This window comes from Carlito syrichta, unplaced genomic scaffold, assembly GCF_000164805.1.
Source record: "Carlito syrichta isolate Samal-C Ts95f unplaced genomic scaffold, Tarsius_syrichta-2.0.1 Scaffold94740, whole genome shotgun sequence".
Classification (NCBI taxonomy): Eukaryota; Metazoa; Chordata; class Mammalia; order Primates; family Tarsiidae; genus Carlito; species Carlito syrichta.
Genome location: NW_007038836.1, coordinates 145755 through 173343, shown reverse-complemented (window position 1 = coordinate 173343; position 27589 = coordinate 145755). Strand labels below are relative to the sequence as shown.

Below are 27589 nucleotides of genomic sequence, written 5' to 3'. Positions count from 1 at the left end.
CTGTAGTACATTTTCTCAGCGACAATTTTTCAATACCTTCTGCTACATAATTGTACTGTATGTTTTTTTCAATATAGGCAAATGGTTACATGCACAACTGATTTGCTTTGAATCTAACCATTTGTATATACTTTCGAAACATTAATTTAAAACAATTTTGTTGAAAAAAAGAGTTCCTCCACCATGTTAACCCAAAGCAGTACTCAGTATAAATAGTTACAAAACAAAGGTTTTTACATTAGCAAACATGAAAATGTAGCATGAATATTAGCATAAAAATATGTTAACCCCAAATCTATGAATGAGAAAAAAATCAGACTCCTAACTAGTATTTTTCTAACACAATTCTAAACAAGTTAAGGAATATCTTTTGTTTTACCCAAAATAAAATGATTAAAACAAAAAATAACACGCAATAAACTAGCTTACAACCAGCTAAAGTTACCAATGTGTTGAGAAATACCATGAAAGTGGGTTGGCAAACTTTTATCTCAGCACACTCTATCTCAAATATAATGTCTCTACTACAAGTTAGAAAACATGGTCAAGTGGAATAGTTTTCTTGAAATCAACACTAGATAGAGTACTAATTTCAACCAACCGGAATAAAACTTTTCTTGATCTTGTTTTAGCAATGGAAAAGATGCTTCCTTACACATACCTTAACTGGGAAAATGGAAGAAAGTTGGAAGCATTTCCTGCCTGCCAAGCCCTGTGTGTCTCTCTCCTACTTGGCATGGCAGGGCTGGGCTGAATCCTCTATGTCTGACCCTCCACTACACTACAGGCAAGGACTAAATCATTTGTCTTTCTGTCTTCATCAGCTGGCACAGTCTATGTAAAGAATGTTTGCTGAAGGAAGAAACGAAGGAATAATTAAGTGAAAAAAAAAACCAGACTGAAAGATCTGAGTTCAAGCAGCAATTCTTTCACAAGCCGGCTGGGTGCATCTGGTAGGTGTTGACACTGATACAAAGAAGAGGATTAACTAGTCTCAGGCATTCATTTATTCATGTATTCCCGCAACAACCCTTTATTGTGCTTCCTCCATGTGCTAGGACTGTGCTTGTGGCTTGGAGTTCAGCAGTAACAAGTCCCTCCCCTCTTGAAAGCATTGCTAAGGTTCCATTTATTGCTGAAGATTAGGTTATTCTCATACTAATTATCTGAATGGAATTTGTCCAGTAGTAGGTTTCAAAATGACTTATTGCAAATGCCAGTCAATGTTAGAAATCCGAACAAAGGACTTGTTAAAAAAAAAAAAATCCACCTGCATGCCAAAACTTGAAAAAATTCTGAGCTATGTAAGGCAAAACAGTAGCTTTCAGAAAAAATGAGAGACTGCAGACCGTATGTTTCATATTTACAATGTTTTCATTGAAGCAATGAATACAAACGATTCTATAAGAGCTATTTATTTCCTCTTATTTATGACAAGCTTAGCTTAAAAAAAGATACACAAATAAATCGTTAGCTGCACTGTCTCATGCAACTCATTTCAATGCATTCAGTAACAGTCAACCTCTGAATAAATCACTGAGAGCTCAATTTTCAACCTTGATGTTATCTTTAGCATATTAAAATATATTGTACTTCAGTCCAATGTAATAAAACAGTAATGGCAAAGGCTTTTAGTGTAACATACTGTAATGAGAAAATAAGGGAAAATAGCCATTTTCCTTATTATATTACAGACTAAAATCCTATTAAAATATATGTCATCATTATACTTGATTACATGGGTCCAAGCAGGTCTTCCAAATCCCAGCAAAAGCTCAAGGATACAGCTGCAAGTTCAGTATTTTCCAACAAGTGTCATGGGGTGGGTGTGGGAATGGGGGATCCCTATCTTTGAAAGGCTGTGAAGAAGCTGAACACATTTCAAAAGCATAACTTATTATTCTTTACCGACTGCCTTGACTGCACTTACCCAGGAGCACAGCTGTGGAAAGGCTAAGCAAGGGGAGACGCTTTCTTGACAGCTTCTACGGCTAAAGTTGGAATTTTCCTTCCAAAATAAATGCAATCAAGAAATGAGTTATCTTGTAAGAGAAAAGCAAGGAAAAGATAAGTGTCTCTTCAACCAGCTGTGTATAAATGTGAATTATAACACAGCTCTGCTTTCTCTGCCCAAGATTGAGAGTAGACAGCGACATCTTCTTTCTGATGCAACTTCAATGATCTTAAGATAGAGGCTGCACTTCAGCAAAAATACCAGACCTCAAAAGAAGGCAGGTCACACCTGGCATCATTTGGAAGTTAATAAACCACTGCTGATTATGTTCTAATAGAACACAATTCTCCTTTCTAAGAATCACACATGAAAAGATAAAGCATATTACAAAAGTTCATGGTAAATTTATTTCACATTTGTTAGACAAATAATAAGAACATACTAAGTGTCAGGCTTTTCCAGGATGTGAGAATGCAGCTGAGAACAAAGTCCATCCTCTCATGAAGCTTACTTCTGGCAAAGGACATGGGCAATTGACAATATATACAGTCACACACTGCATGACATTTCAGTCAGTGATGAGCCACATATACAACAATGGCAGTCCCATGAGATTATAAGACCATATTTTTACTGTTCCTTTTCTATGTTTAGATACACAAATACCATTGTGTTACAACTGTCTACGGTATTCAGTAGTAACGTGCTATACAGGTGTGAAGCATGGAAGCAATAAGCTATATACCATATAGTCCAGGTGTGGAAGGCTACAGTGCCTAGGTTTATGTAAGTGTACTCTGAGAAGTTCACACGACAACAAAATTGCCTAGCGACACATTTCTCAGAATGAATCCCCATTGAAAGGTGATGCATAACTGTGTATAAAAGACCTACACAATATTCTATCTGACTTTGAACTTGTTAAGCCTAGAGTAATTTTTTTTAATGGTCAATGCCACTAAAAATAAAGAGAAAATGATTAAATAACACAAGGCTCTAAGAGATGCCGTCATGGTCCCTCAAAGCACACCTTTGGAGCTTGGTTCGTGGGTCTATAAATGGGGGAAAGTGAAATATTTACCCTGCAGCCTACCCAAGATAGAGTTTATGTCCCAAGTGAGGGTGCTTTATGATCTCTACACCCATGGATATGACAGAATTCACCTGTCTCCTCAGATTAAACAGATGAGGTTGCTGTGGTGAAGAACATGGGCATCAACAAGACATACAGGCACTGAGTTCTGGACACCCTGGGGCTGAAGGGAGCAATACCTATACCTACCGTACCCATTCTCAAGTCACCTGTTGCGAAGTGCAGCCCTAAGTTGGCCACACAGTACAGAGATGCCCAGAGACCCCCACTGTAGAAGTACAGTGTCTCACCAGGGTCTGCCAGGCCAGGATGCAGCTTCCTAAGGAGAATCTGCCTGCCTTGATGTTATGGTTCAACTTGCCCTTGGAGAGAAGCTAGTGACTCTTGTCCTGGTTTCTTAGACTTACAACAGTCATATAAAATGGCTTACTGGAACGGAATCAACTCAATTCCTACATGGAAACTCCTGCTTTCCAGAGGAGATAGCCAATCAGTATCAAAAATTTATTCCAAGAAAGCAATTTTCAGGTAGGATAAAGCCACTCTAAGTCTTTCCTTAAAAGCACTCTTGAGTTTTACTTAAATTATATTTTGAAATGTTTGTAAGTGGAAGCAGCTCTTTCAAACAAAAAGTTTACTAAAGGCCTACTAAAATTGGAAGTTAATAGCTGGCAAGCCAAACTACTATGAAAAGTATTCCTTATTTAGATATCACATAATACAACATTCAAGGCAGTACCTAGCATCTAAGACTCTGGGGAAGAAGTTTTCTCTGAGAGATTGGACATGATTAGCTTCCCGATATCATACCTCTCTAGGTAGAGATGAAGTATGTGGTTTCTTTCTGATTCTGCTTTAGGGACTTAGAAGGGGAGCAAAGCAGGGAGCAGGAAACCAAACAAAAGATGCTTTTCTTTTCTAAAGTGGTGCTTTCTCAAGAAATCATCCAAGAACTATTAAGAAGCTAAAGGAAAAACAAGCCTGGGCATCTCTATGGATGTAGGTGGTTGTGGCTAGTTATGCAAGAGATCTCTGTCATTAGAACCAGAGGGGGACAGGTACAGAAAACTGCACCAATTAATATTAGAGGGAGAACGGAACAAAGTACTAACTGTATCCCAAAACATTTTTGCTTAAAAGTTTATTATATTTTCTTGAATTTGGTGTGTGTGTGTGTAGAAGTGGGAAATATTTTTAAGAAAAGAGAACAGGTAGGAAGGCACTGCTAACCACACTAAGACATGAACCAAATTCATAACCTGGGGCCCTCTTCTAGCAGCACAGACTAATTACAGACACAGACCTCATGAAAGACAAGGTGAAACCCTCAACATGTAAGATCACAGAAAATGCCAGCAAAGGGGATTTCCTGAAGCGAGTGCTTAATTCAATCACTCTTGCTTCTTATGGTGACAGTCATGTCCATGAAGGACATCCCTGAGACACTGTACAATATTTTAGTACTGAATGAAAGAAGGCGAGAATTGAACCTGCTGACAAGTTTTTATGATTATTTTACAAGTAAACAGATACTAATCTTAAAAATGCCTGAATGTACAGTTCACAGATAAGCTTGCCATTAATTGATACTAATTGATAAACTAGCAAAAGATAAACACACTAGTCTAAAAAAAATATAGATGTAAGTTTGTAGACTTTTGAATTCAGTTGTTATTACCCTCTACAGCTTTAGTTACATGTCCCAATGTCCCAAGATTAACCCAAGGCTGAGATAAAGAAGAAAAGGTTGGTATAAGATTAAGAATCCTTATCCATTCTAGTTGGTAGGTTTGAATACTTTCAATTAGGAAAGAATGTTGAATTTCATCAAATGCCTCTTCTGAATTTATAATGTACAACTCCTCTGGATATAGTTTTTTGTTTTCTCCTCAATCTTTCTCCATCAGCACTGCCCTCTCTTCTTTCCACTGATATTTATACTTATACAATATATACATACAAATGCTCCAGTCTCTCTAGCTTAAAAACAAAACAACCAGGCTCCAAAGGACGCTTGACAGTCCTCCAAAGGATACTTCTTACACCTTTGTCTCTGGGGATGAACACTGGCTGGATCATTTTCTAACTTTCTATTATGAGTTCAGATTGTGATAATGGGGGGAGCACTATTTAAAAACTAATAATGCAGAGCTAAAAGAATGTTGCTATATTAAGTCTGAGAATAATGTTTGTTGATTTCCTTACAATGAATTCCTTTCAGAAATAACCGTTAGACATTTTTGATACATACGGTCAAAGTTGTGGAAAATTTCCACAAATAAACACTTTACTCAGTGTAAATATAACACTGTCCATTTTGAGCCAGCTTAGGTAGAGTGGGTAAGTTATGTCTTTGCTAATTTGGGAAGCAAAAAATTGTAATATTGCAGTTATTTAAATCTGAATTTTTAAATCATCAACACTTTTTTTCATATTTGAATAAGTCATTTGTACTTGAAAGACTTTGGAGTGTGGTGGCTAAGAGTTATAGTGCTTGGGCCCAAATTGTAGCTGTCCCACTTATTATTTGTATAACTGTATCTCAGTTTCATCACCCACAGAACAGGTTTAAAAGCACACATCAACTACTTGTAAAGACTGAATGAGTCAATACGCAGAGAATGCTTGGGAAAGTGGCTGGCACATATTAGTCACTCAGTAAATGCCAACAGTGCTGCTGCACCAATGATTTTCTTGTTCTTCACATCCTGTGTTCATGTCCTCTGTCCATTTTTCTATTAGGGTTTATGTGTTTTTTGAGTTGGAGTCTCAGTCTGTCACCCTGGCTGCCAGAGTTCACGGTCACCACAGCCTCTACCTGCTGGGCTCAGGCGATCCTTCTGCCTCAGCCTCCCAAGTAGCTGGGAATATAGGTTGGCACCACCATGCCCAGCTAATATTTTGATTTATTGTAGAGACGAAGTCTCGCCATGTTGCCCAGGCTGGTCTCAAACCCCTGTGCTCAAGCGATCCTTTTGCCTTGGTCTCCCAAAGTGCTAGGATTATAGGCATGAGCCATTTCACCCGGTTTATGTTGTTTATCAAACCTTTCTTTTATATTTGCTTAAACACTACAGATATCAAACATGTGCCTGGTATATATACCGCAAACATCTTTCTCATTATGTTTGCTTTTAAATATTAAAACTTTTTGCTAAACACTAAATTTAACATTTTTACATAAAGTCCAGCTGCATATTCTTTCAGGATTTCTTTAGTTGTTTTGATGTTTAGGATGTCCTTGACCATACAAAGATCAGATAAATAATTATGTAACTGGCCAGGCTCAGTGGCTCAGCCTGTAATCCCAGTGCTTTGGGATGCCAAGATGAGTGGATTGCCTGAGCCTGCTGGTTTAAGACCAGCCTGGGCAACTTGGTGAGACTTGTCTCTATAATAAAAAAAATTAGCCGGGTGTCGTAGCATGTGCCTATAGTTCTGAATACTTGGAAGGCTGAGGCGGAAGGAAGGCCAGAGTCCAGCAGGTCAATGCTGGGGTGGCCGTGAGTGTGCCACTGCACTCCAGCCGGGGTGACTGAGTGAGACTTCAACTCAAAAATAAAAAATAATAATAATTATATAAGCTACCTGGAGTTTCTTTTGTAGTTACCCAAACCTCTAACGTGCTTCCACATGTGGTTAGGCTTGTTGATATGCTGGTTCCCTCAGCCTGGAATGTTTTCATTTCATCTTGGGAACTTTTAGAGCATACTGTACAGAATACTGTGCAGCAGGGTGAGAGCTATGCCTTCTCCACTTTTGTCACTGGAGAGTTTAGACTAGGGTACCCCCATCAATAAATGTTTAATGAGAGAGGTGAAAAATGAAGGGAGTGACACCTCATCCTCCAGTTTGGCATCAGATGAATGCATATACACAAATGCACATGTGAGAGACGATGCCACTCTCTCTCACCACCATCTGGCACTTGGTTCTCCCACCTACTGCTGAATCGGCTGGTTTTGTCTGGGTCTCTCCTGGGTCAGAGCCCAGAGGAACGGGTTTTGTCCTGCTTGTCAGGCAGGGTTCTGGCTCTGCAGGCCTAAGTAAAAGACAATTCATTATCTGCTCTCTCATCACCAGTTAGACAGAGTCCTAAACAACTGAAAGAATATCTAGCACACCATATAACTGCTACCTAAGTAAACAGCAGTCAAAATATATTCAAGATTACTCACTACAGTACTTTTGAAATTGCAAAATATCGGAAACAACTTATTTGCCCATACATAGGAGAGTAAGTGAATAAACTATGTACATCCATAAAATAGAGTACGATGCAGAACAAGAAATCTCTATGGAGTGATTTCCAGGATATATTAGAAAAAACAAAATTCAGAAGACTAAAATATGTCACCTTTTGTGTTGGAAAGGAGGATACCTTAGAAAATATACACTTATCTGCTCATCTGTATAAAAGAAATACAGGAAGGGGAAACTAGAAACAAACAAGACTGTGAACTGCAGGAAAGGATCAAGGAATGGGAATGAGTGGAGAGGACAAGAGAGGAGAGTGACGCTTCACTGAGGACACCCTTTAATACAGTTCCAACTTTAAAATCATATTAATGTTTCATATGCTAATTTTGTTGTTGTTGTTGTTATTGTTGTTGTTGTTATTGGAGTCTCACTCTGTTGCCCAGGCTGGAGTTATGTGCTCATGGTTACCGCAGCCCCGACCTGCTGGGCTCAGGCGATGCTTCTGCCTCAGCCTTCCAACTAGCTGGGACTACAGACACGTGCCACCACGTTTAGATAATTATTTGATTTATTATAGAGACGAAGTCTCACCAAGTTGCCCAGGCTGGTCTCAAACCTCTGGGCTCAGGCAATCCTCTCGCCTAGGCCTCACAAAGTGCTGGATTACAGGTGTGAGCCACCGTGCCCAGCTTCACATTCCAACTTTTTTGTTTGTTTGTTTTTTGTTTTTTGAGTTGGAGTCTCACTCTGCCACCCAGACTGGAGTGCAGTGGCCGCTCCTGGCCACCGCAGCCTCGACCTGCTGGACGCCGGTGATCCTCAGCCTTCCAAGTAGCTGGAATTACAGGCATGCACTACCATGCCCGGCTGATTTTTTTTATTTATTGTAGAGATGAGGTCTTGCTGCCCAGGCGGGTCTTGAACCTGCGGGCTCCGGCAATCCACTCACCTCAGCCTCCCAAAGGCGCGGGATTACAGGCTGAGCCACTGAGCCCGGCTCAATGTTTTTTTTTAAGGTAACAAGTATGGAGAAAAAAACTAAAACAAGAAACAACAGAAACAAATAAGCCTAATTGTATTTCAATGAATAATACAACCACACTAAAGGGAAAAAAACTTAAAGAACTACCTCAAGTAGCATTTAAACACAGTACTTTCACTAAACACACTCAGGGTAAAGTCAAAAAGAACTGTATACAAATACTGCCTTCTAGTTAGGAGATGTATTTTTCATAGTGGCACGAACTGGCAATTCTGAAACTACTCACTGCATATTCCAGGGTATAGTATGTAAGTAAACATGTTATGGATAATGGAAGTCAGAGTTCTCACTGTTAGAGAAGAGAGTTCCAAATATGGAAAGTGGGAGGACAAAAACCTTGTGGTGATGTCAATCTGGAGTGGTATAAACTCATGATAGGTGTGTATGAACACACACACATATAAGTATTTATGCTGTCCTAGCTCTGTTCTCTTGAGAGGGTTAGAAGCAGTGACACCCAAGGAGCAATAAGCACAATTAAGTGACCAGATCTTGGCTTCTAAATATTGTTCTCCACTATAAGGAACTAAGGAGAAATGGCTATTATGAGGGTTAGCTTAGGAAAATAAGATAAATCTGGAACATCATGTTATGCCAGAAAGTAAAAGGGCACATGAGTCAACTTGAAACAGTTGCCACTACATACATCTGGGACAATTTGATGTTTGGGGAACATCAAAATTGATAAATAGCAGCAACAAGTTATAATTAATAGAATAAACTAAAAACCAATGAGTCCATAATTATATAAATGAATAATTAAATAAATGGGGAAGAAGAAAAAGCACTTCCTTACAGATTACCAATGATAAGTAGAAGAAACAATAGAATTAGAAAATTACAGGTCGGGCATGGTGGCTCAGCCTGTAATCCCAGCATTTTGGGAGGCCTAGGCTAGAGGATTGCCTGAGCCCGGGGGTTTGAGACCAGCTTGGGCAACTTGGTGAGACCTTGTCTCTATAATAAATCACAAAACTAGTCAGGCAGGGGGGCATGTACCTGTAGTTCCAGCTACTTGGAAGGCTGTGGCGGCTGTAAGCAAGCCACTGCACTCCAACTCAAAAAAAAAAAAAAAAAAAAAAAAAAAAGATAATTATCATTTGGTAACTACCATAGTAATAATTATTTTAGATAATTATACGTGAGTGATAAAACTAGTAGGTGAAAACTGGATGAGAAACAAGATATTAAGGTATTTACACAACCCCAAAGGATCTTTGAACCTTACTAATACTGATTAAAGGGAAAAATGGTGCTGGGCATGGTGGTTCACACCTATAATCCCAGCACTTTGGGAGGTGGAGGCGAGAAGATTACCTGAGCTCAGGGGTTCAAGACCAGCCTGGGCAACTTGGCACTTCAATACATCAAAAAATTAGCCGGGTGTGGTGGCCCACGCCTACGGTTCCAGCTACTTGGAAGACTGAGAAGGAAGGATCACCTGAGCCTAGCAGGTTGAGGCTATGGTGGCCATGAGTGTGCCACTGCACTTCAGCCTGGGTGAGACTCTGACTTTAAAAAAAAAAAAAAAAAAAGGGAGAAATGGCAATTTCACAGTGAAGAAACTTGGTAGGTACCACCTTCAACCAGTAATAGTTATTATTATGTGATCCTCACAAAATGCACCAGGAAGGACATAAGATCATACCTATGGTATTCCTGCCAAAAAATGTATAACTTGAATCTAATCATAAGAAGACATCAGATAGCCCAAACTGAGGCATACTATACAACACAAGTGGCCTGCATACTTCAAGCATGTCAGCAAAGTGAAAAAATAGCTAGGTAGTATTCCAGATTAGAGAAGATTCAAGAGATGTAGTACCTAAATACTGCGCTTGATCCTGGACTAGGAGACTGTTTTTCCCCCTAGAAAAAACATAAGTATAAACTGGCAGAATGTGAAATTTGAACAAGAGAATAGTGTGACATAATAGCATCAGATAATCTTGATTTTAATCATTTGCATTGCGGTTAGTATGAGAGCATCTTTGTAGAATAAACACTATAATATTTAGGGGTAAAAGTGTAACATGTCTGCAATTTACTCTCAAATGATTCAGAAAAAAGTAACAGAGAGAGAGAGAGAGAGAGAGAGAGAGAGAGAGAAAGAGATTGAGAATAATATAGCAGAAAGCAGATGTGATAAAATGTTAAAGTGTGAAAGAATGTAAGGAAGTTTTTTTCTTACAATTTTTCTCTAAGCCTGAAATTTCAAAATTAAAGAAACAAAATAGTAAGCTGGAAAAGGCATTGCAAAGTAGCTCTAGCAGCAGATGCATTCCAGGGTTTGGAGGAACACTCTGGTATCCTAGTACTCTGCAGTGCCCTGGGAAGAACAGCTACTTGCCTTGCTCACATGGGAGGCTATGAAACAGGAACTGCAAAAGTTTTGTGAGAAGAGAGCTTCTCTGAAGTCTTGAGATATCTGGCAGGGAGGAAGGGGGGGAGGGAGGGAGGGAGGGAGAGGAGGAGGGAGAGGGAGAGAGGGACACAGAGATGGGAGGACTTTACAAGTTTCTGAATCCAGAAGAAAACAATGTGGTCTCAACCAACCCATGACAGTCACTCTCTCCTCCACTCAAGTTTTGGGCAAACAGTCACAAAACCCATGGTGTTTACGAGCAGGTTGGGAGTTGGTGCCCTTGAGTCACTCTGGCCGAACTCTGCAAATGACCTCCTGGGGAGCCTTGCTCTCACAAATCCTAGACAAGCCATCCTAGGAAGTGGCAGACAAAAACGTTATTCCAAGAGCAGCACTCAGCATGTGGTCTCAAGGATGACCATTCCACCACTCTCTCTTGACTGTGCTGGAGAACAGTGTTCAAAGCCTAGTATTCACAGATCTTTATACAATGGTTCGACTTGATGATGATGTAAAAGCAAAACCATTCAGTAGAAATTGGACTTGGAATTTTGAATTTTGATCTTTTCCTGGGCTAGTGACATGTAGTATGATACACTCACATGAGATACTCAACATTTCACTATAAAATTGGTTTTGTGTTAGATGATTTTGCCCAACCATAGACGAATATAAGTGTTCTGAGCAACCTTAAGATAGGCTAAGCTATGCTGTGTTCAGTAGATGTATTAAATGCATTTTTGATTCATGGTATTTTCAGTTTATGGTGTGTTTATCAGGAAACAAACCTACTGTAAGTCAAGGAGCATCTGTTTACAACAATAGACTATTTTCCATCCATGTCTGTGATCGAGTGGGCAGCTATAGCTTTCTTTGCTGATATCTTGTTTCAGTTTCTAAACAGGCCATTTTTACAGACAAAATAAAGGTTTTTCTGCTTTACAACTTTACTTGACTTACTGAAAATGCAACCCTGATCAAAAGACTCCAGGCTCATGTACAAAATAGAAATAAAATAAAATTTAACCACTAAAAAGGTCTTTTAAAAAACAAAGCAGATTTTAGAAAACTTGCAACCCTAGTTAGTTTTCTTGCCCTGAGTTCCAAATTATGAGGTCAAAAATTATTATGAGAGTCCATGTGATTCACCTCCTTTTTCAGCAAAAGACTGGATCTCAATTCTGGAAAGATATTTATCTACCACTTTAAGTAACTTCCAAGAAGGAGAGGCTATCAATTTTTCAGCAGCCAACTCGATCTTCTTTAAAACTTTTATAGGCAAGAAATTCTTTTGGTTTTAAATTGAATTTCTATTGGGTTTACACCAGTTCCCATTTTCTTTGAGTGTTATAAAGTTCTTCCCCTAGTCTCCTCGGAGAGAATAACATCAATCCTCTTTCAACTTTATTTAAATCTTTCACCACATTCCTTAGCCCACTCTCGTGTAGGGGCAATGCCAAGGGTTCAAGAAAGAAAATCTAAGGCCACACGCTCAGCACCGCATTGCCTGGTCATATCCTGACAGACAGCATTCATCATGGTGGGCCTGAGTCACCCAAAAAAGGATTCAAGGCGCTCTGCAGCTTATATTTTGAAATACTAGGCAGATTTGAATACAGTTTTCACCAAAATGGTTAAAATAAAGATTTAGCATCTGAAGAGAATGTCTTTGTTACCTGGGTTGTTCTCTTATGTAGAAGGCCTTAGTGCCAGATTATGCTGTACAAATAAGATGCCACTGAATTTATAGCTTGAAGTTTCACCTGATAAGTTCTTTTTAAATTTTAGGTAGATAATTACTATGGGCAATAACCATATCACTTTGGGAATTCAATTCAAATAACAAAATATATCTAATACAGATTATTATACAGAAACTTTCTACTGGATATAAAGAACAGGGTAACTAAGGAGTTTCTGCTAAGTTGGAGGTATGACACCTATGTTGATAATTATCACAGAAGGGTGAATCAGAGTGTAAAAGTATAACACCATAGAATATGAAACCCAGAAGAGTAAGAGATAAAACTCCAGAAGGTAGGATAGAAAAGCAGACATGCTTGGCAAGACCTTATCTCTACAAAAAATAAAAAAGTTAACCAGGCATGGTAGTATGCGCCAGCTACTCGGGAGGCTCAGGCAGGAGGCTCACCCAAGTCCAGAAGACTGAGGCTGCAGTGAGCTGAGATCGTGCCACTGCACTTCAGCCTGGGTGACAGAGTGAGACCCTGATTCAAGAAACAAACAGCAGAGATTCTTGAGTTGGCTCTTAATAATGGGTAGGGTTGTGAACATAAAGAAGCTGGGGACTGGGCTCGGTGGTTCATTTTGTAATCCCAGTACTTTGAGAGGCCGAGGCGAGTGGATTGCCTGGGCCTGCAGGTTCGAGACCAGCTGGGGCAACTTGGCGAGACCTCGTCTCTACAATAAAATAAAAAATAGCCGGGCTTGGTGGCTCAGCCTGTAATCCCGTGCTTTGGGAGGCTGAGGTGAGTGGATTGCCTGAGCCTGCAGGTTCGAGACCTGCCTGGGAAACATGGCAAGACCTCATCTCTACAATAAATCAAAAAAAAAATTAGCTGGGCATGGCAGGGTGCGCCTGTAGTTCTAGCTACTTGGAAGGCTGAGGCGGAAGGATTGCCAGAGCCCAGCAGGTCGAGGCTGCGGTGGCCGGGAATGGCCACTGCACTCCAGTCTGGGTGACAGAGTGAGACTCCAACTCAAAAAAAAAAAAAAAAAAAATAGCCGAGTGTGGTAGCATGCATCTGTAGTTCCAGCTACTCGGAAGGCTGAGGTGGAAGGATCGCTGGAAGTCAGAATGTTGACGCTGGGGTGGCTGTGAGCGTGCATGCCACTGCACCCCAACCTGGGCGAAGGAATGAGACTCCAATTAAAAAAAAAAGGGGAGCTGGGAAAAAAGGTGGTTATTTCAATGAAAGGACTTTATAGTTTAATATGGACTTTATAGTTTAAAATGAAGATGTAAGACCACACTCAGAATATTTGGTGAAAAGGAGATTATTTGATGAAAACACCTAAAGGATAGGTTGGAAATAGGTGTTAAAAGACTTTGCATACTGAGCTAAGGAGCTTGCCTTATTCTGCAGGCATACAGATACAATAAAAAAATTTAAGGTCTGAATGGTTGCTATGTATTCCAGAAACTGGATTATTTATGAACAACTTATGAATGGTGGCCACCAAAAAAAAATTACAGAACAAGACAAATGATTTTGCCCTTAGAACTGATTGCAGCTATGATTCCATAAAACAAAAATAGCCCTCCTTGGGATAACTAGTTTCCTGGGTAACTAGGTCAAGCAAGAATAGAAGAGACTAAAGTAATGATTTAATAACTAAAAATGTTATCTAAAAATAGAAAAATAATCAATCAAAATACTTCTTTTAGAATAATTATATCCTCCAGTGTCAATAAATTACACAAATCAGTACAAAATTGCTATTCAGTTATTTTATACTCAGACTTTAATTTTTCAATATCTAATAACAGATATAGAGTCAACATATTACTTCATGGTTTTCTGTGAGCACACTTTGTGATTTTTGCATTTGTTGCACCTTGTGAAGATTATACTATGTCCTAAATTTTCCTTCTTTCATTTAATAATCAGACAAGCTGCAATGTCATAATCAAGAAGCACCCAGTTCCTAGTAACAGATTTTTTGCATAACTAGAAATGACTATTCTCATGGGATATCTGGTGGTTACATCTGGATAGTATGAATTCATTCTCCAAATGTAGCCATAACACTACATTCACACGTCCAATAGAATATAAATAAGGAGGAAAAAAGGCCAATTATTTTAAACATTATCCTGTGTATACTTTCATATGTTATTCTAGTTTTAATTGAGGAGGCTCAGAAGGTGCAAGTATATATAAAACAAATATTTCTTGGAAAACCTCTAGATACAAACATATAATAATTTCTATATTAGAAAAGGGAAATTAACAAAACAAGACAGGAGTTATTTCTGCCAGACTCAGGAAAGGTTACCTAAAGAACTGTTTTTCTAAATGGAAATGCAGCTTTTCCGCTTTGTACTATGTAAGATTATAGACAAAATTTTAGAAAGCTGAAAATCCTTTTAAATAAGACTTCCTCCAGTTTTAATCGCAAATAATTGCCTCTTTTGGTGCTAATGAGATGAGCACCACAAAATGGAATGTAATTCTGCTGGTTCATTCAGGGTAATGGCTTTGTGCGCTAGTGACACTGCCGAGAGATCTAGTCTCAATTTCCTAGAGTACAATAACTAAGCAGCAGTAAATTTTTCACTTGAGGAAGATTTTCTAACTATGTAAATATAAATAGAAAACCTGTTATCTATTGATAAAAACAACAAAGTAAGTTAAATAAAGTTTTATGTGTTACTGTTTCCTGTAACAGTCATCAGCTCCCTGGATCATGAAAGTAAATACAGCACTTCACTTACTGAAATCAATGAGAAACCGTCCAAATCCTTGCCTTTGGTGCTGGGGCATGATCATTATGCAGGAGACATTATACTTCTGCTGGCAAAGCTTTTCCTGAGGGAAGGAGAAACAGATCAAGTATGTCAGAGCTCTGCTGAAGTGGGCAATTCCCCACACCTGCCACTGTCCTTGTTAAACAGTCCACTAAGGTGAGTCAACGGGTTAGGATCAAGCAGAATAACACTAGTGTTAATCAAACTATCATCTATCAACAAACCATCAACTCTGTGCATGCCTCTCAATTATATCTTTATTCTTGAAAGTCAGTACCATAAAATATGAACCAAGAATCCAAGGAAATATGAACCAAATGAAACAGAATATAGACATGTGGAGGAGATGCTTTCTTTGCACAATCAAGTTGGGAGGTGGAGAAAATAATATCCCTAAGAGTCACTCTGTAGGTAAATTAGAAGTTAGCTGGCTACCTTGCTAAGTAATAAACTATAACTCTACCTCTGAGCAAATGCCCCATGGACACTAAAACAGTATACACGTGGGTAGATGTGTACAAATATATTTCTCCTATGAATAAAAAGTCAAAGTAAAAAGCCAGAGAAATAATTAATCTGCAACTCAAACCAGCAAAACAAAACAAAACCAAAACCAAAAAAGACAACAGTAAAAAATCCCAAAGCCTCTAAACAAAAGTAAGATCAAAATATTACCAGCAGTCTGAAACGAGGAGAAAGACTGGGTAGAAAATGGTGAGAAACAGTTCTTATAGTTAAAGGAGAATTTGCAGTTTTCATGGGATGTGCATTAGAGCAGCAATATTTTATTCAGAGTACACAGAAGCTGTCAAAACCTACACAGAGAAAATCTGGAAAAGGCTTTTGAGGTTGTGAATGCTCTGGCCAAATATAAACTACAAATAAGACTGACCACAAATGGTACCAACCACATCAAAGAATTACTTCAGAACACCCAAATCTTTAATGAAGCTATTTGAAAGATCACAGGAAATGGTTATGGAAAAAACCCTACAGGGCAAAATTAAAAGCTTTCTTTGTGAAAAAGATGCACTTGCAACTTTTGCACACTTGTAGCTGTCTATGGAGCCTCTAAAAAATGAGGAGGAAGCAATAGTGTGTGTCAGTTTTCCTAAGAAGATGGATCGGTCCATCACTAGATGTGCACATCAGTGGCAAGGGTTCAAATAATTAGTCTACTTTGCAATGCTAGACAAATGGGGTCACTATCTAAAAAGAGATATATTCTTGATGCTGTTCCTTTCTTTGCCCAGAACTATTCCCACCTTTTGGAGTTTTAAAAAAATTCAGTACAGCAGTGATTTCCCCTCAAAATCTCACTACAGCTAACTTCTAATCTATGGATAAAATAACTGCTCCATTGTTCCCTCCTGTTTAGAGTCATCTATTACGTGCTTGGAAAGTTATATGCATGTGACAATTTGTACTAAACCTTTCTAGGTCATCCTGGCCCTTCTCTGGCTACCCTTGAACTGCTATATTCTAATAACATCTAGAATTTAGTTTAAGAATAACCCCAAAGGGTCAGAGTCCTCCACATTCTAATTGACACGTGAGAGTATGGTTTAATTTAATCTAGTCTTTTAACATGGTTGTTTTTTAGATTAAATTTTGTTTCACTATACTGCCAAAGATTATTAGTATTCCAAAATAGTAGGAAATGACAGCAGCTGCAATACTATAGAAGAAACTGTGACAAAATGAGAAAAGTTAAGCTTGTTAAAATGAGTAAAATGCTGGGTATCCTGGGAGAAGGAGCAGCAGAGATTCAAACTGCAAGAGTCACCCAAACGGTATACGTGGCTACTACCCAGAGGCCAACGTAAAACTCAGGAACAGGACCGCACACAAGAAAGGCAGGTACCAATGAGGCCTACAGACATGTAAGCTCACAGGCATTTAAAGGAACACCATTTTCTAACATGAAGGACAATCACGACCACTATTCTTTTTAAATCTTTGGAGAAAAAAGAACTTTACAAACCGACATAAAAGGTAGGGTGTCTCATTAATCATACAAATAAGTTTCTTATGTATTGTTTTAGTCTGTGTTAATTCTGTCACCTTTTGAATCTGTAATGTGCAAATTAACCTTCTTTTTCACCTTAAAGCTTTACCAAATATGTGCATTAAAACACTAAGGTAGTGTTCCATGAATGCTGTTACTTTTTCCTGCTTTTGTTTATGATCTCCGGGTTGGTTCTTAAATTTAGAATAGCTACAGTTTGTAAGTACTTTCATATATATTCTATCTTTTGATCTTTGATGAAAATGGCTTTTTTTTTTTTAAGTCAGAGTCTCACTCCGTCACCCAGGCTGGAGTGCAGTGGCACACTCATGGCCAACCCAGTGTTGAACTGCTGAGCTCCAGTGATCCTTCTGCCTCAGCCTTCCAAGTAGCCAGAACAACAGGTGCATGCTACCACACCCAGCTAATTTTTTATTTACTGTAGAGAAGAGGTCTCGCCAAGTTCCCTGGGTTGGTCTCGAAACCTCAGGCTCAGGCAATCCACTCGCCTTGGCCTCCCTAAGTGCTGGGATTACAGGCTGAGCCACTAAGCCCAGCTGGAAAATGAAATTTCTATAAAGCATTCCATTTACATTGTGCAAGAGCAGATCTATTACAATTCACCTATCACCTAATGTAAAAAATACACATAATAAAATACAGAGTTTGGATAATTTACCTCTGCCTGGAAGTTTCATATTTATTGTCTCTATTTCTATACCATCCTAGTACATTTAACTATTTTCTAGGTACGTAAGAAAAGTTAAGGTCATTAACTGGCAAACACCTCCAAATCCAGTTTTCCTACATTGCGTATGAATCACTGCTTCTCAGAAGCCTTTGAGCAGATGAATGTGAGGGAACTGCTCTGAAAAAGACAACCAATATCCCCTCAAAATGTCAAGGGCTTTCCTATGCTAACAGCTGGAGGTACTCAGGCTTTCTAAAAGTGAGACTGCTTTAGAACTAAAAACAATAGCACAGAGAATAAGAGACAAATGTGTAAAATCAGTCATTATATCAGCTTGACTGCCCAAATGCCAATGTTCTAACTCACTGAGATAATGTTGGCCACAGAGAGAAGGCAACAAGGGGAAAGGAGAATTATCACTCAAATGCTACATTACACTGAAACCTTCATGTTGACACCACTTAAAGGGAAAAGGGAATAAGCTAAACATTGACAAAATCAAAGATGCTAGGTGGTCTACAAGACAGCAATTATAACGTCACAAGGATGCTGACAGTCAAGAGAGCACACAGTGCTGGGGTCCTTTACACACTTCCTAGGCACGATGTTTTCTGCTGTCTCTAAATGAACTCTGAACAAGAACCTAAGCTTTCCAAAAACACGTGTCACTTATTCAAATTATAGTCATAAAAAAGCCCTGTTGAAAGAATTGAGCTCTACCAGAAACATTTTGAAAAAGAAAATGAAGGTCATACTGGCTCTTGTTTTACCTTAGAGAAGTATCCAACCAGATGACAGCCCTTTTCATCATTTTTTGTAAGGACATAAAAAAGGAATGGCTCGACATCGTAATACAACGTTTTGTGGTCCAGGAAGAGCTTGGCTAACAAACAAAGGTTTTGGCAATAAATTTTGCTCATATTCCCATCAACCTAGCAAAAAGAAACAGACAACATTATTTAACATAAAAATATTGCTCAATATAAAATTGTTTCCTCTATATGGTATTTCAGAAAGTATATAATTTTATTTCCAAATCCTAAGCTGAGATTGAAATACTCCATTAAGCAAGTATAGAGTTAACTAGAAAATAGCTGTCATTGGCAAATCAGAATTACACATTTTCTCTAAAATTAGGGTAAGTTTAAAACAGAAATTTAAGCTACCTATAGAAAGGCCAAACCACTAGCAAAGAAGTAATTTTTACTTGCTATTTATTATGAGTAAAAATTATCAGGTATGTCTTTTTTCTTTCTTTGCACCAAATAAATCTGTATTAAGGAAATATAAACAGATCACGCTACTTTTCAAGGAAGTTAAACTTTATGTTGTTTTCAAAAGGGCTTCACATAAAAATAAAATAAATGAACTGTGTTATTCTGATTCCCCAGAAGTGTGGATTAGCAAAGAGGCTTCCATTTTGGTTCTATCCCAAGCATCATTTTAAATATAATTGGAAAAGATAAAATTTCTATGTTGGGAATACTTACAGAGAAAGTGATATGAATTTCAACTTACAATAAGTACCATGATTACAGTCTACTTCTCTTCAAAATAAAAGAATCAAGCTGTGATACTGATGGGTACAGACAGGAGGAAAGGCACAGATGCCAATTTCTTTGATCAAATGTAGTAACTTGTTGAAGAAAACAGAAAACACAGCAGATTCAAGAAGAATTTCCCTTGCACTTTTCTTAAGGGAAATGGATATTTGCTAACCGGAGCTCTTTAACAATGAACTTGACCATTCTCAGGTCTCCTGTGGACCATCTGGGTTCTCATATTGCACAAATTATTTTTAGACTTCATATAACTATTTCCCTTGGATGAAACCTGGTCCCATACATAGCAACATAATCAAATATGGGCAACGGGCACAGAGGATACAATTCTCTCTTTAATTAAAGGAAATTTTTATGTATTTGGGAGTATGGCCCTTTTGGAAATGGTAGCATATTACAAAAAAGGAAAGATGAAGATGTATGTATCTGTAAATGAGAAAAACAGAGAGATGACAATACTGAAGAAAAATTCTGATCAGTTGTAAGAGGTACAATATAAGAGGAATAGATAAAAAGAAGATAGAAAATAGTAATCTGTGATTATTCTACATTTATTTCAAACGTTATTTAGAAAACTGCTAAGAGAAAAGATTCCCACAGGCTGTACTCTAAGTATTAACTCAGATGCTAGAATAGGGACCTTGGTATTTATTAAATCCAACTCCTTATGTAAAAATAAATTTTACAAACTTGCTTCTGATGTTTCCCCTCTCATCTCTGTACGGTCCAAAGCACCTGCCCTAAAACAGCCGATCATTCTTACCAGCCTATAAGACTGAATCTCTTGCCCCTGGAGAGACTTTCCGTGGATTTATAACAGCTTCAACCCCATGCTGACTCATGCTGATTTCTTTAATAATTACTTAAGGCCAACAGTGTGCTTTGTCCTTTGGGAAACAATGAAACAGTAATTTCCACTTGACTTTAGTTAGACAAAAAGATCCAAGGCACCAAGGAAGATGCCAATAGGAGAGTTGAACTTGTAACGTAAGTTAAGCCTCAACTGAAAGCAGCTTTGTCATCTCAACTGGTACTGTACTAACAACAGGAAGGTCAGGCAACTTGTATTCAGCTTTCCCTCTAGCTCCACGGTTCTCAGTGCGGCTGATTCTACCCCCCCAGAGAGCATTTGGCTATGCCTGGAGACATTTTTGGTTGTCAAAACTGAAGGGAGTGGTGGTGCTACTGGCATCTAACAGGTAGAGGCCAGAGATGCTGCTAAACATCCTACAATGTACAGCACGGCCTCTACAACAAAGAACTATCCAGTCTGAAATGCCAATAGTGCCCAGGTTGAGAAACCCTGTACCTAGCCTTTACTAAGAATAAACATCATTAAGCCTTCCCAGAAACAATATCCTTCTTCCTTCAAGCTCTCCAAAAGAGCCTGAAATAACCAGGAGAAGGGGTTTTAAGAAATCATGAGGCCGGGCTCGGTGGCTCAACCTGTAATCCCACACTTTGGGAGGCCAAGGTGAGTGAATTGCCTGAGCCCGCGGGTTCAAGACCCACCTGGGCAACTTGGCGAGACCTCATCTCTACAATAAATAAATAAAAATTAGCTGGGCATGGTTGCGCGAGCCCGTAGTTCCAGCTATTTGGAAGGCTCAGCGGAAGGATCGCTAGAGCCCAGCAGGTCAAGGCTGCGGTGGCCGGGAGCGTGCCACTGCACTCCAGTCTGGGCGACAGAGTGAGACTCTGACACAAAAAAAAATTAAAAAAAAAAGAAATCATAAGACAGGTGGGCTCGGTGACTCAGCCTATAATCCCAGCCTGTAATCCCAGGCCGAGGCAAGTGGATTACCTGAGCCCGCAGGTTTGAGACCTGCCCGGGCAACTTGGTGAGACCTTGCTTCTACAATAAAAAAAAAAAAAAAAAATGAGCCAGGTGTGGTAGCACGTGCCGTAGTTCAGGCTACTTGGAAGGCTGAGGCGAAAGGATCACCGGAGCCCAGCAGGTCAAGGCTGCGGGGGCTGGGAGCATGCCACTGTACAACAGTCTGGGGGACAGAGTGAGACTCCAACTCAAAAAAAAAAAGAAAAAGAAATTATAAGACATGTATGCGTCTGTAGTTCCAGCTACTTGGAAGGCTGAGCGAAAGGATTGTCGGAGCTCAGCAGGTCGAGGCTGGGGTAGCTGTGAGCATGCCACTGCACTCCAGCCTGGGCGACAGAGACTTCAAATAAGGAAAAAAAAAAGAAAATAAAAGATATCACAAGACACAACTGGAGTTTCCCTGTTCTCTGATCAGTCTTGGGAAAAACTAGTGGACCCAAAAACCTGTCTGAGAGACAGAGCCTGGTCCATGTGAGAAACTTACAACCTTCCCTTTATTAAATGTATTAAATGGCGAGACACTGCAGGCCAGAAATAAAGAAAACTGCAGGGCAGAATAATACATTTATATTTCAGTCTGAACAATTCAGAAGAAGAAAATCCTAAAGTAAAACTATATATTTCAGAGAAAAAAGGTATAGATATCACGTCTGCTGTACAAAGACGACTTGTTCTGAGCACCCAGGAATGCAAAACAATGCACACCAAGATGGGTAGCAAAGGAGAAAATGAAGCAGAGCAAAAGAAGTGTGCAATTGGAAGGAAGAACAGAAAGGAGAGAATTAAGAAGTCCTACAAATGGACAACATGGAAGAAAGGCATGGAAAGGCATGGCCTCCTCAAGGTAGAACTGACTCAACTAAACTGGATCCCTGAAACTGACAATAGAAACATAATTAAACAATGAGAGGCAAAGACCTGTACTAAATCAATTCTGGAAATACAAAATATTTTCAGGAAACCCACAATGACAGACATATGGCCACAAGGGGTTCCTGTGAACAGCAGAGTTCTCCAGGGGTGGCCATACACTCAGATGGGGAGGTGGGGGGAGTCCCAACATCTGCTGGGGTCTCACTGAAAGGATTATCCATCCTGCCAAGAAATGGATGGAAACACAGGTGGTTGTGTATTGAGGAGATATGTACAGCTGCTCAATTCCCTGGAAGAGTGAGCACCTGCCAGACATTGGCTGGAGCTGCTGAACAAAGCTAATTTCTCCTGCCAAAGAAAGTGGAATTTACAAAGAGCTGAGGAGATCATAAATTCACTAGTGAATAAATCTGGTATAGACAAGGATTTGGGGGAAGACAAAAATGTTAATGTGATGAAGTAGGGATGTTTCATCAATCTAAATGGTTGCTCACCATGGTTAAATAAACATTCCAAAACATGGAGATATTTTTTAAGGGCAGTTTGAATTTTAATGCCAAAATTAGAAATACTTTGCACTTCTAGACACAAATCAGTACATAGTCAATAATTAGAAGTACTAGGTTTCAAAAGGCTGAGTTTTTTATTTGCACATGCTTACCTCAAATACTGAAAGATCTTTCCTTCGGTAAATTTCATTTGCTGGAGGATGAAACCATCCACACTTCTTTGAGTGTCTTAGCAAAATATTTTTACTTTTCATATATTTAAGACAGAACTCACACAGGTAAAGCTTTGGTAATCTGTTAAAGTTTAAAAATGAAAGAATCTATCAGGTTGATTATACTCTTTGGGGGAAAAACTAAATATTGTTTAATTTTTTTCTAAGTCATAAAAGGCCATATAATAGCATTTAAAATAGTTTAGGTCGGGTTTGGATGCTCGGCCTATAATCCCAGCACTTTGGAAGGCTGAGGCGATTGGATTGCCTGAGCCCGCGGGTTCGAGACAAGCCCAGGCAACTTGGCAAGACCTCGTCTCTACAATAAAATTTTAAAAATAGCTGATGTGGTAGCACGTGCCTGTAGTTCCGGCTACTCATTAGGCTGAGGCAGAAGGATCACCAGAGCCCAGCAAGTCGACGCGGGGTGGCCGTGAGCATGTGTGCCACTGCACTACAGCCTAGGCGAAAGAGTGAGACTACATTTCCAAAAAAAAAAAGGAAAAAAAAAAAGCCAGGAATAAATAGAATGTAAAAGCAACCTTATTTTATCTTGCAATATAATTCATAATATATGCTGCCTTTACTTTGTGAACAAATAATTTGTTTCCTTAAAAACGTCCTATAGAAAGAAAAGTTTTCAGACTTAGAACCACCACCCAAAACAATCAACAATCCTATCAAGTGACTATGTATATTTTTCAAAACTCAGACTTACTATCATATTTCCAGTAGTACATGTGGTATAATTATAACAATTTTAGAAGAACATTTATTATTTTTTAAATAATCTGGCCGGGCACGGTGGCTCACGCCTGTAATCCCAGCACTTTGGGAGGAGGAGGCAAGAGGATTGCCTGAGCCCATGGGTTCGAGACTAGCCTGGGCAACATGGAAAGATCTCATCTCTATAATAAATCAAAAACTAATTAGCTGGATGTGGTGGTCCACACCTGTAGGTCCAGCTACTTGGAAGGCTGAGGTGGAAGGATTGCCTGAGCCCAGCAGGTAGAGGTTGCAGTTGCTGTGAGAGTGCCAGTGTACTCCAGCCTGGGTGAGAGTGAGATTCCGACTCAATTCATCAATCAATTCAATCAATCATCTGCATGCTTATGAGGCAGACAAGTCCTAGAACTTAGTTGTTTCCATTTCTACTTCTGTGAGGTAACTTTAAAGGTATTGTCATAGATTTATATCATCTTTATGTTTAAATGAACATTGCTGGTGTTTATAAGAAAAAGCACTTGCAAGGTCTTTGGAGAACAAGAACAGGGTAAAGGGTTTTGGAGAGAGATACACAGATATAGATAATAGTAATTTCAAATCTTGTACTATGTGCAAATTTTCTTTAAAGCTCTCAGATCATATGACTTATGATTACCTATACAAATTAAATTCATAGACATTAAAAGTGTTCAAGAATACCCAACCAAGGGGTAAAAGCTGGGAGAAGAAAACAAGACTCTTGACTCTGAGTTTGCCACTTAACTTCTCCAACACCTTTCCCATTTTCTCCAGTTACATGACTGGTCAGACAGCCACATGGTAAAAGAATAGATATGATCCTCTCTGGGAGAAAGTCAAGTTTATAATTACCGAAAACATTGCAGATAACACTGTTAAAGTGTACCCTGATAGAAGAAATCTATTCACAATACCATCTGGGTATATATTAATTCAATACAACCTCACAGATTATCTCAGTTCAAGACAAATGGAAACTCGGATACCATTATTTTCACTTCATTTTTAGTAAGTCACAACTGGCACTAAAAGTAAAGACCTGGGAAAGGGTTTTGTAAGGCTACTCACTCTCACCTACTTCCTCCCATTTTTTCTTATTTTGCTAAATTTTTGTTAAAAACTTGAAAATAAAATGCCAGAAATCAGAGATAGAACTAACAGGCCTAATTAGGAAAATGAAAAAGACAAGTGAAGAAGGGCTCTACAACATGGTAAAATTTCTTTTTTTCTGAGTTGGTTTCATATAAAATCAACATTTGCTCAATTAACCAAGGAAAGAAAGCATAGCCTAGAAGCTATGTGGTGACATTTTCAATGCCTGCGTAACTAAGGAGCATAATTCACACAGAACAAGGATGCTGGCAAAAGTAATAGTTTTGGAAGCACTTAGCATCAACTACCAAGTTTTATTTCCAAAAATCATCTAATTACTGCTTTAAAATCAAGAATTTTCCTTTCTCACTTATATGACATTAAAGTTATATATTAGACAGCCTTATTCCATTACCTTGCATATTCCTGTGGGTAAGGCGAGGAGTACCAGGTTTGGATTTCATATTTCCCAAATTCTATCACAGAAGGGTACCGGCCACAGTCTTCTACTCCACTTTCACACTCTATTTTCTGTCCAAGAGAAAGAAAATAAAAAGAATAAAATGTAAATATTAGACAAGGATATATTTCACTTAACATTTTGGTTCTTTCATCAGTGACTATCAAATCTTACCACGATCAGATCACTAATCTTAATCATGATAATTCTCATGTTATTTTTAAAAACTACGGCTTTTGTGAAATAATAATCACCTTTGTATAAAATTCATAGATAATACCCTAAGAAACAATATAACAAAGATAGGGAATAAATATGATATGCGTACATACAAATGTCTATTGAATTGGATTTAACAATCTGATGCAATGTATTAAAACTGGGGGGGGGTCTTAAGATGGTGTGGCAATTATATACTCTTACTGCTCCCTGTTCCTAAGTAATATTATCCCAGCTGTAATTACTCAATTGGAAAATTAGCAGCTTAGTGTAGCAAGCTATGTGAGGTTAAGAACTTTATTTGCCAGATTCACTGAGGTATCCCCAGTGTCAGAAACAGAACAGGAAGTACTGCTTCAATGTAAAATGAAAGTCAGTTTTACCATGTTGGAATGAAAGGACTTCAGATTGAAAAGTATCTTTCAGATAATAGCCGTTGTTCAATATGTTCATACATGAATGCCAGAAGCAGACCCCAAAAATAATATACATAAGGATTTCAATTTTTTTTTTTTTTTTTAAAGCTGGGATCTTGCTATGTTGCCCAGGCTGGAGTGCAGTGGTTATTCACAGGTGCAATTCCTTTACTGATCAGCACAGGTTGGGGGGATTTGACCTGCTCCATTTCCAACCTGGGCAAGTTCAGAGACTTCAAATCTTAAAGATTGGGGGAAATTTAACATTTACCTTAGCCAAATATAGAGCATCCTGATAGGGCCAGAATGAGGAATAGAAATATCCAATAGCTCTTAAGGTAGAAATCCTAAGTATTTAGCCCAACTGGCTGTTACTAAAAATAAAGCTAAAGAGCCCATAGACAATTCCCTCCCCACAAATAGAAGGTGGAGTGGGATGGGGAATCTACCAGACAATATCAGCCACAGAAACAGAATGTAGTCTGCTGACATAAAAAATTCATAATTCACAAAAAATTTGTCTTTGAAAAGTCCACTAGCCTCACCTTTTCAATGTCTGGATGTTAAATACCGTAAGAAGAGTTAATATTCTAAGTGGAATAATTTAAAGAAATTACTGGACAATGAAAATAAAGGTGACTACAACTGATCATGAACTGCTTCCATCGATGCCTAAGAGTTAAAAATATGAAACATTTTTCACATGGCTGGCCACGTGAGTTAGAAGAATCATCGGTAAATTTAAAAGCGATGTTCTTTTTGTTAATGACTTTAAATTGTTATTTTCTAAATTTAGGCAAAAATAATCAGAAATCTATTCCTTTACAACTAGGAACATTTTTCAAAATCTGCCTCAACTAGTAGCTACTCTGGTCTATTCTATGAGATCAGCTGACTCCCTACCTACTTTTAAGAGCAGAGACAACTCTACAAAGTTATTGCTTTTGAAAGTACAGTCAACAAAAGTGGACATGATAGTAGCTAAAGAAACACAAAGGATCTTGAGGGGATTCTCTATAAAAATCAACCCAGTAGCTTCATATTAATAGTTAGAAGCCACATATTGTACTTGTTACTATAATGTGGTATCCTGGCCTTACCTCCCAAGAAAGTTCCTGGGCCTGCTTAAAAACATCCAAATCCTCTTCTGTAACGACATCCTTGTTTCCAATCACATTTACATCTGTACTTTCTTGTTTGATGCTTATTTTTATTTCAGTATCTGTCATTTAAAACCAGCAGAAAGTGTATTCACTGACTTGAATCATGAGTAACCACCATATATTACCAAAATGGTACCAAATTAGCATAGTGGGCAAATAGGGATCATTTTTTTTTCAACTTTATAAAAGCTTTTACATCTAAGCACTGCTCATAGATCCAGCAGTATCCTTTCCCTGCTATACCCAAATTTTTATTTGAATTTAGCACTGTCATCTTTTTACAGCTTTAACAAATATGAGGGAAAGAGCAATACAAAGCAAAATCATATTTTTCAACCAAGATTAGAAGTTACACCAGTATCTAGTTATAGCATTCCCATTATTCGTTTTGAGATAATAAATTCTACTACTTTGTCCAAATGACATATTTCTGGTTTTTGTTTGATAAAGGGTAGCAAATGTAACGGGCCAATTTGTTCAATGAAATTATGAAATCATGAAATCAGTTTTCTCCCTAAGGTGGATACACACACAGACACACTCACACCCAAAAGCACACGTCACAGAGTCATAGATCAGGCTTTGCTGAAACGGAAGCAGGATGAACTGTCATGAGAAAGCAATGGAGCAGAGGGAAATGAAGAGCTGAAATACCCT

The 27589-nt window shown here is 38.5% G+C and overlaps 1 protein-coding gene across 3 annotated transcripts in view; it reads right to left on the bottom strand.

Annotated features, from left to right (window-relative positions):
• The window catches only part of KAT6B (lysine acetyltransferase 6B), a 187428-nt gene that overhangs the window by 25216 nt on the left and 134623 nt on the right, over positions 1-27589 (bottom strand). For all 3 annotated transcript variants that reach the window (XM_008061491.2, XM_021714100.1, XM_008061482.2), the window contains exons 8-12: positions 26870-26991; positions 25090-25205; positions 22779-22920; positions 18616-18777; positions 15114-15207 (exon numbers count right to left, since the gene is read on the bottom strand). In XM_008061491.2, coding sequence (XP_008059682.1) covers positions 15114-15207; positions 18616-18777; positions 22779-22920; positions 25090-25205; positions 26870-26991 — 636 coding nt within the window. The remainder of the gene's footprint in view (positions 1-15113; positions 15208-18615; positions 18778-22778; positions 22921-25089; positions 25206-26869; positions 26992-27589) is intronic.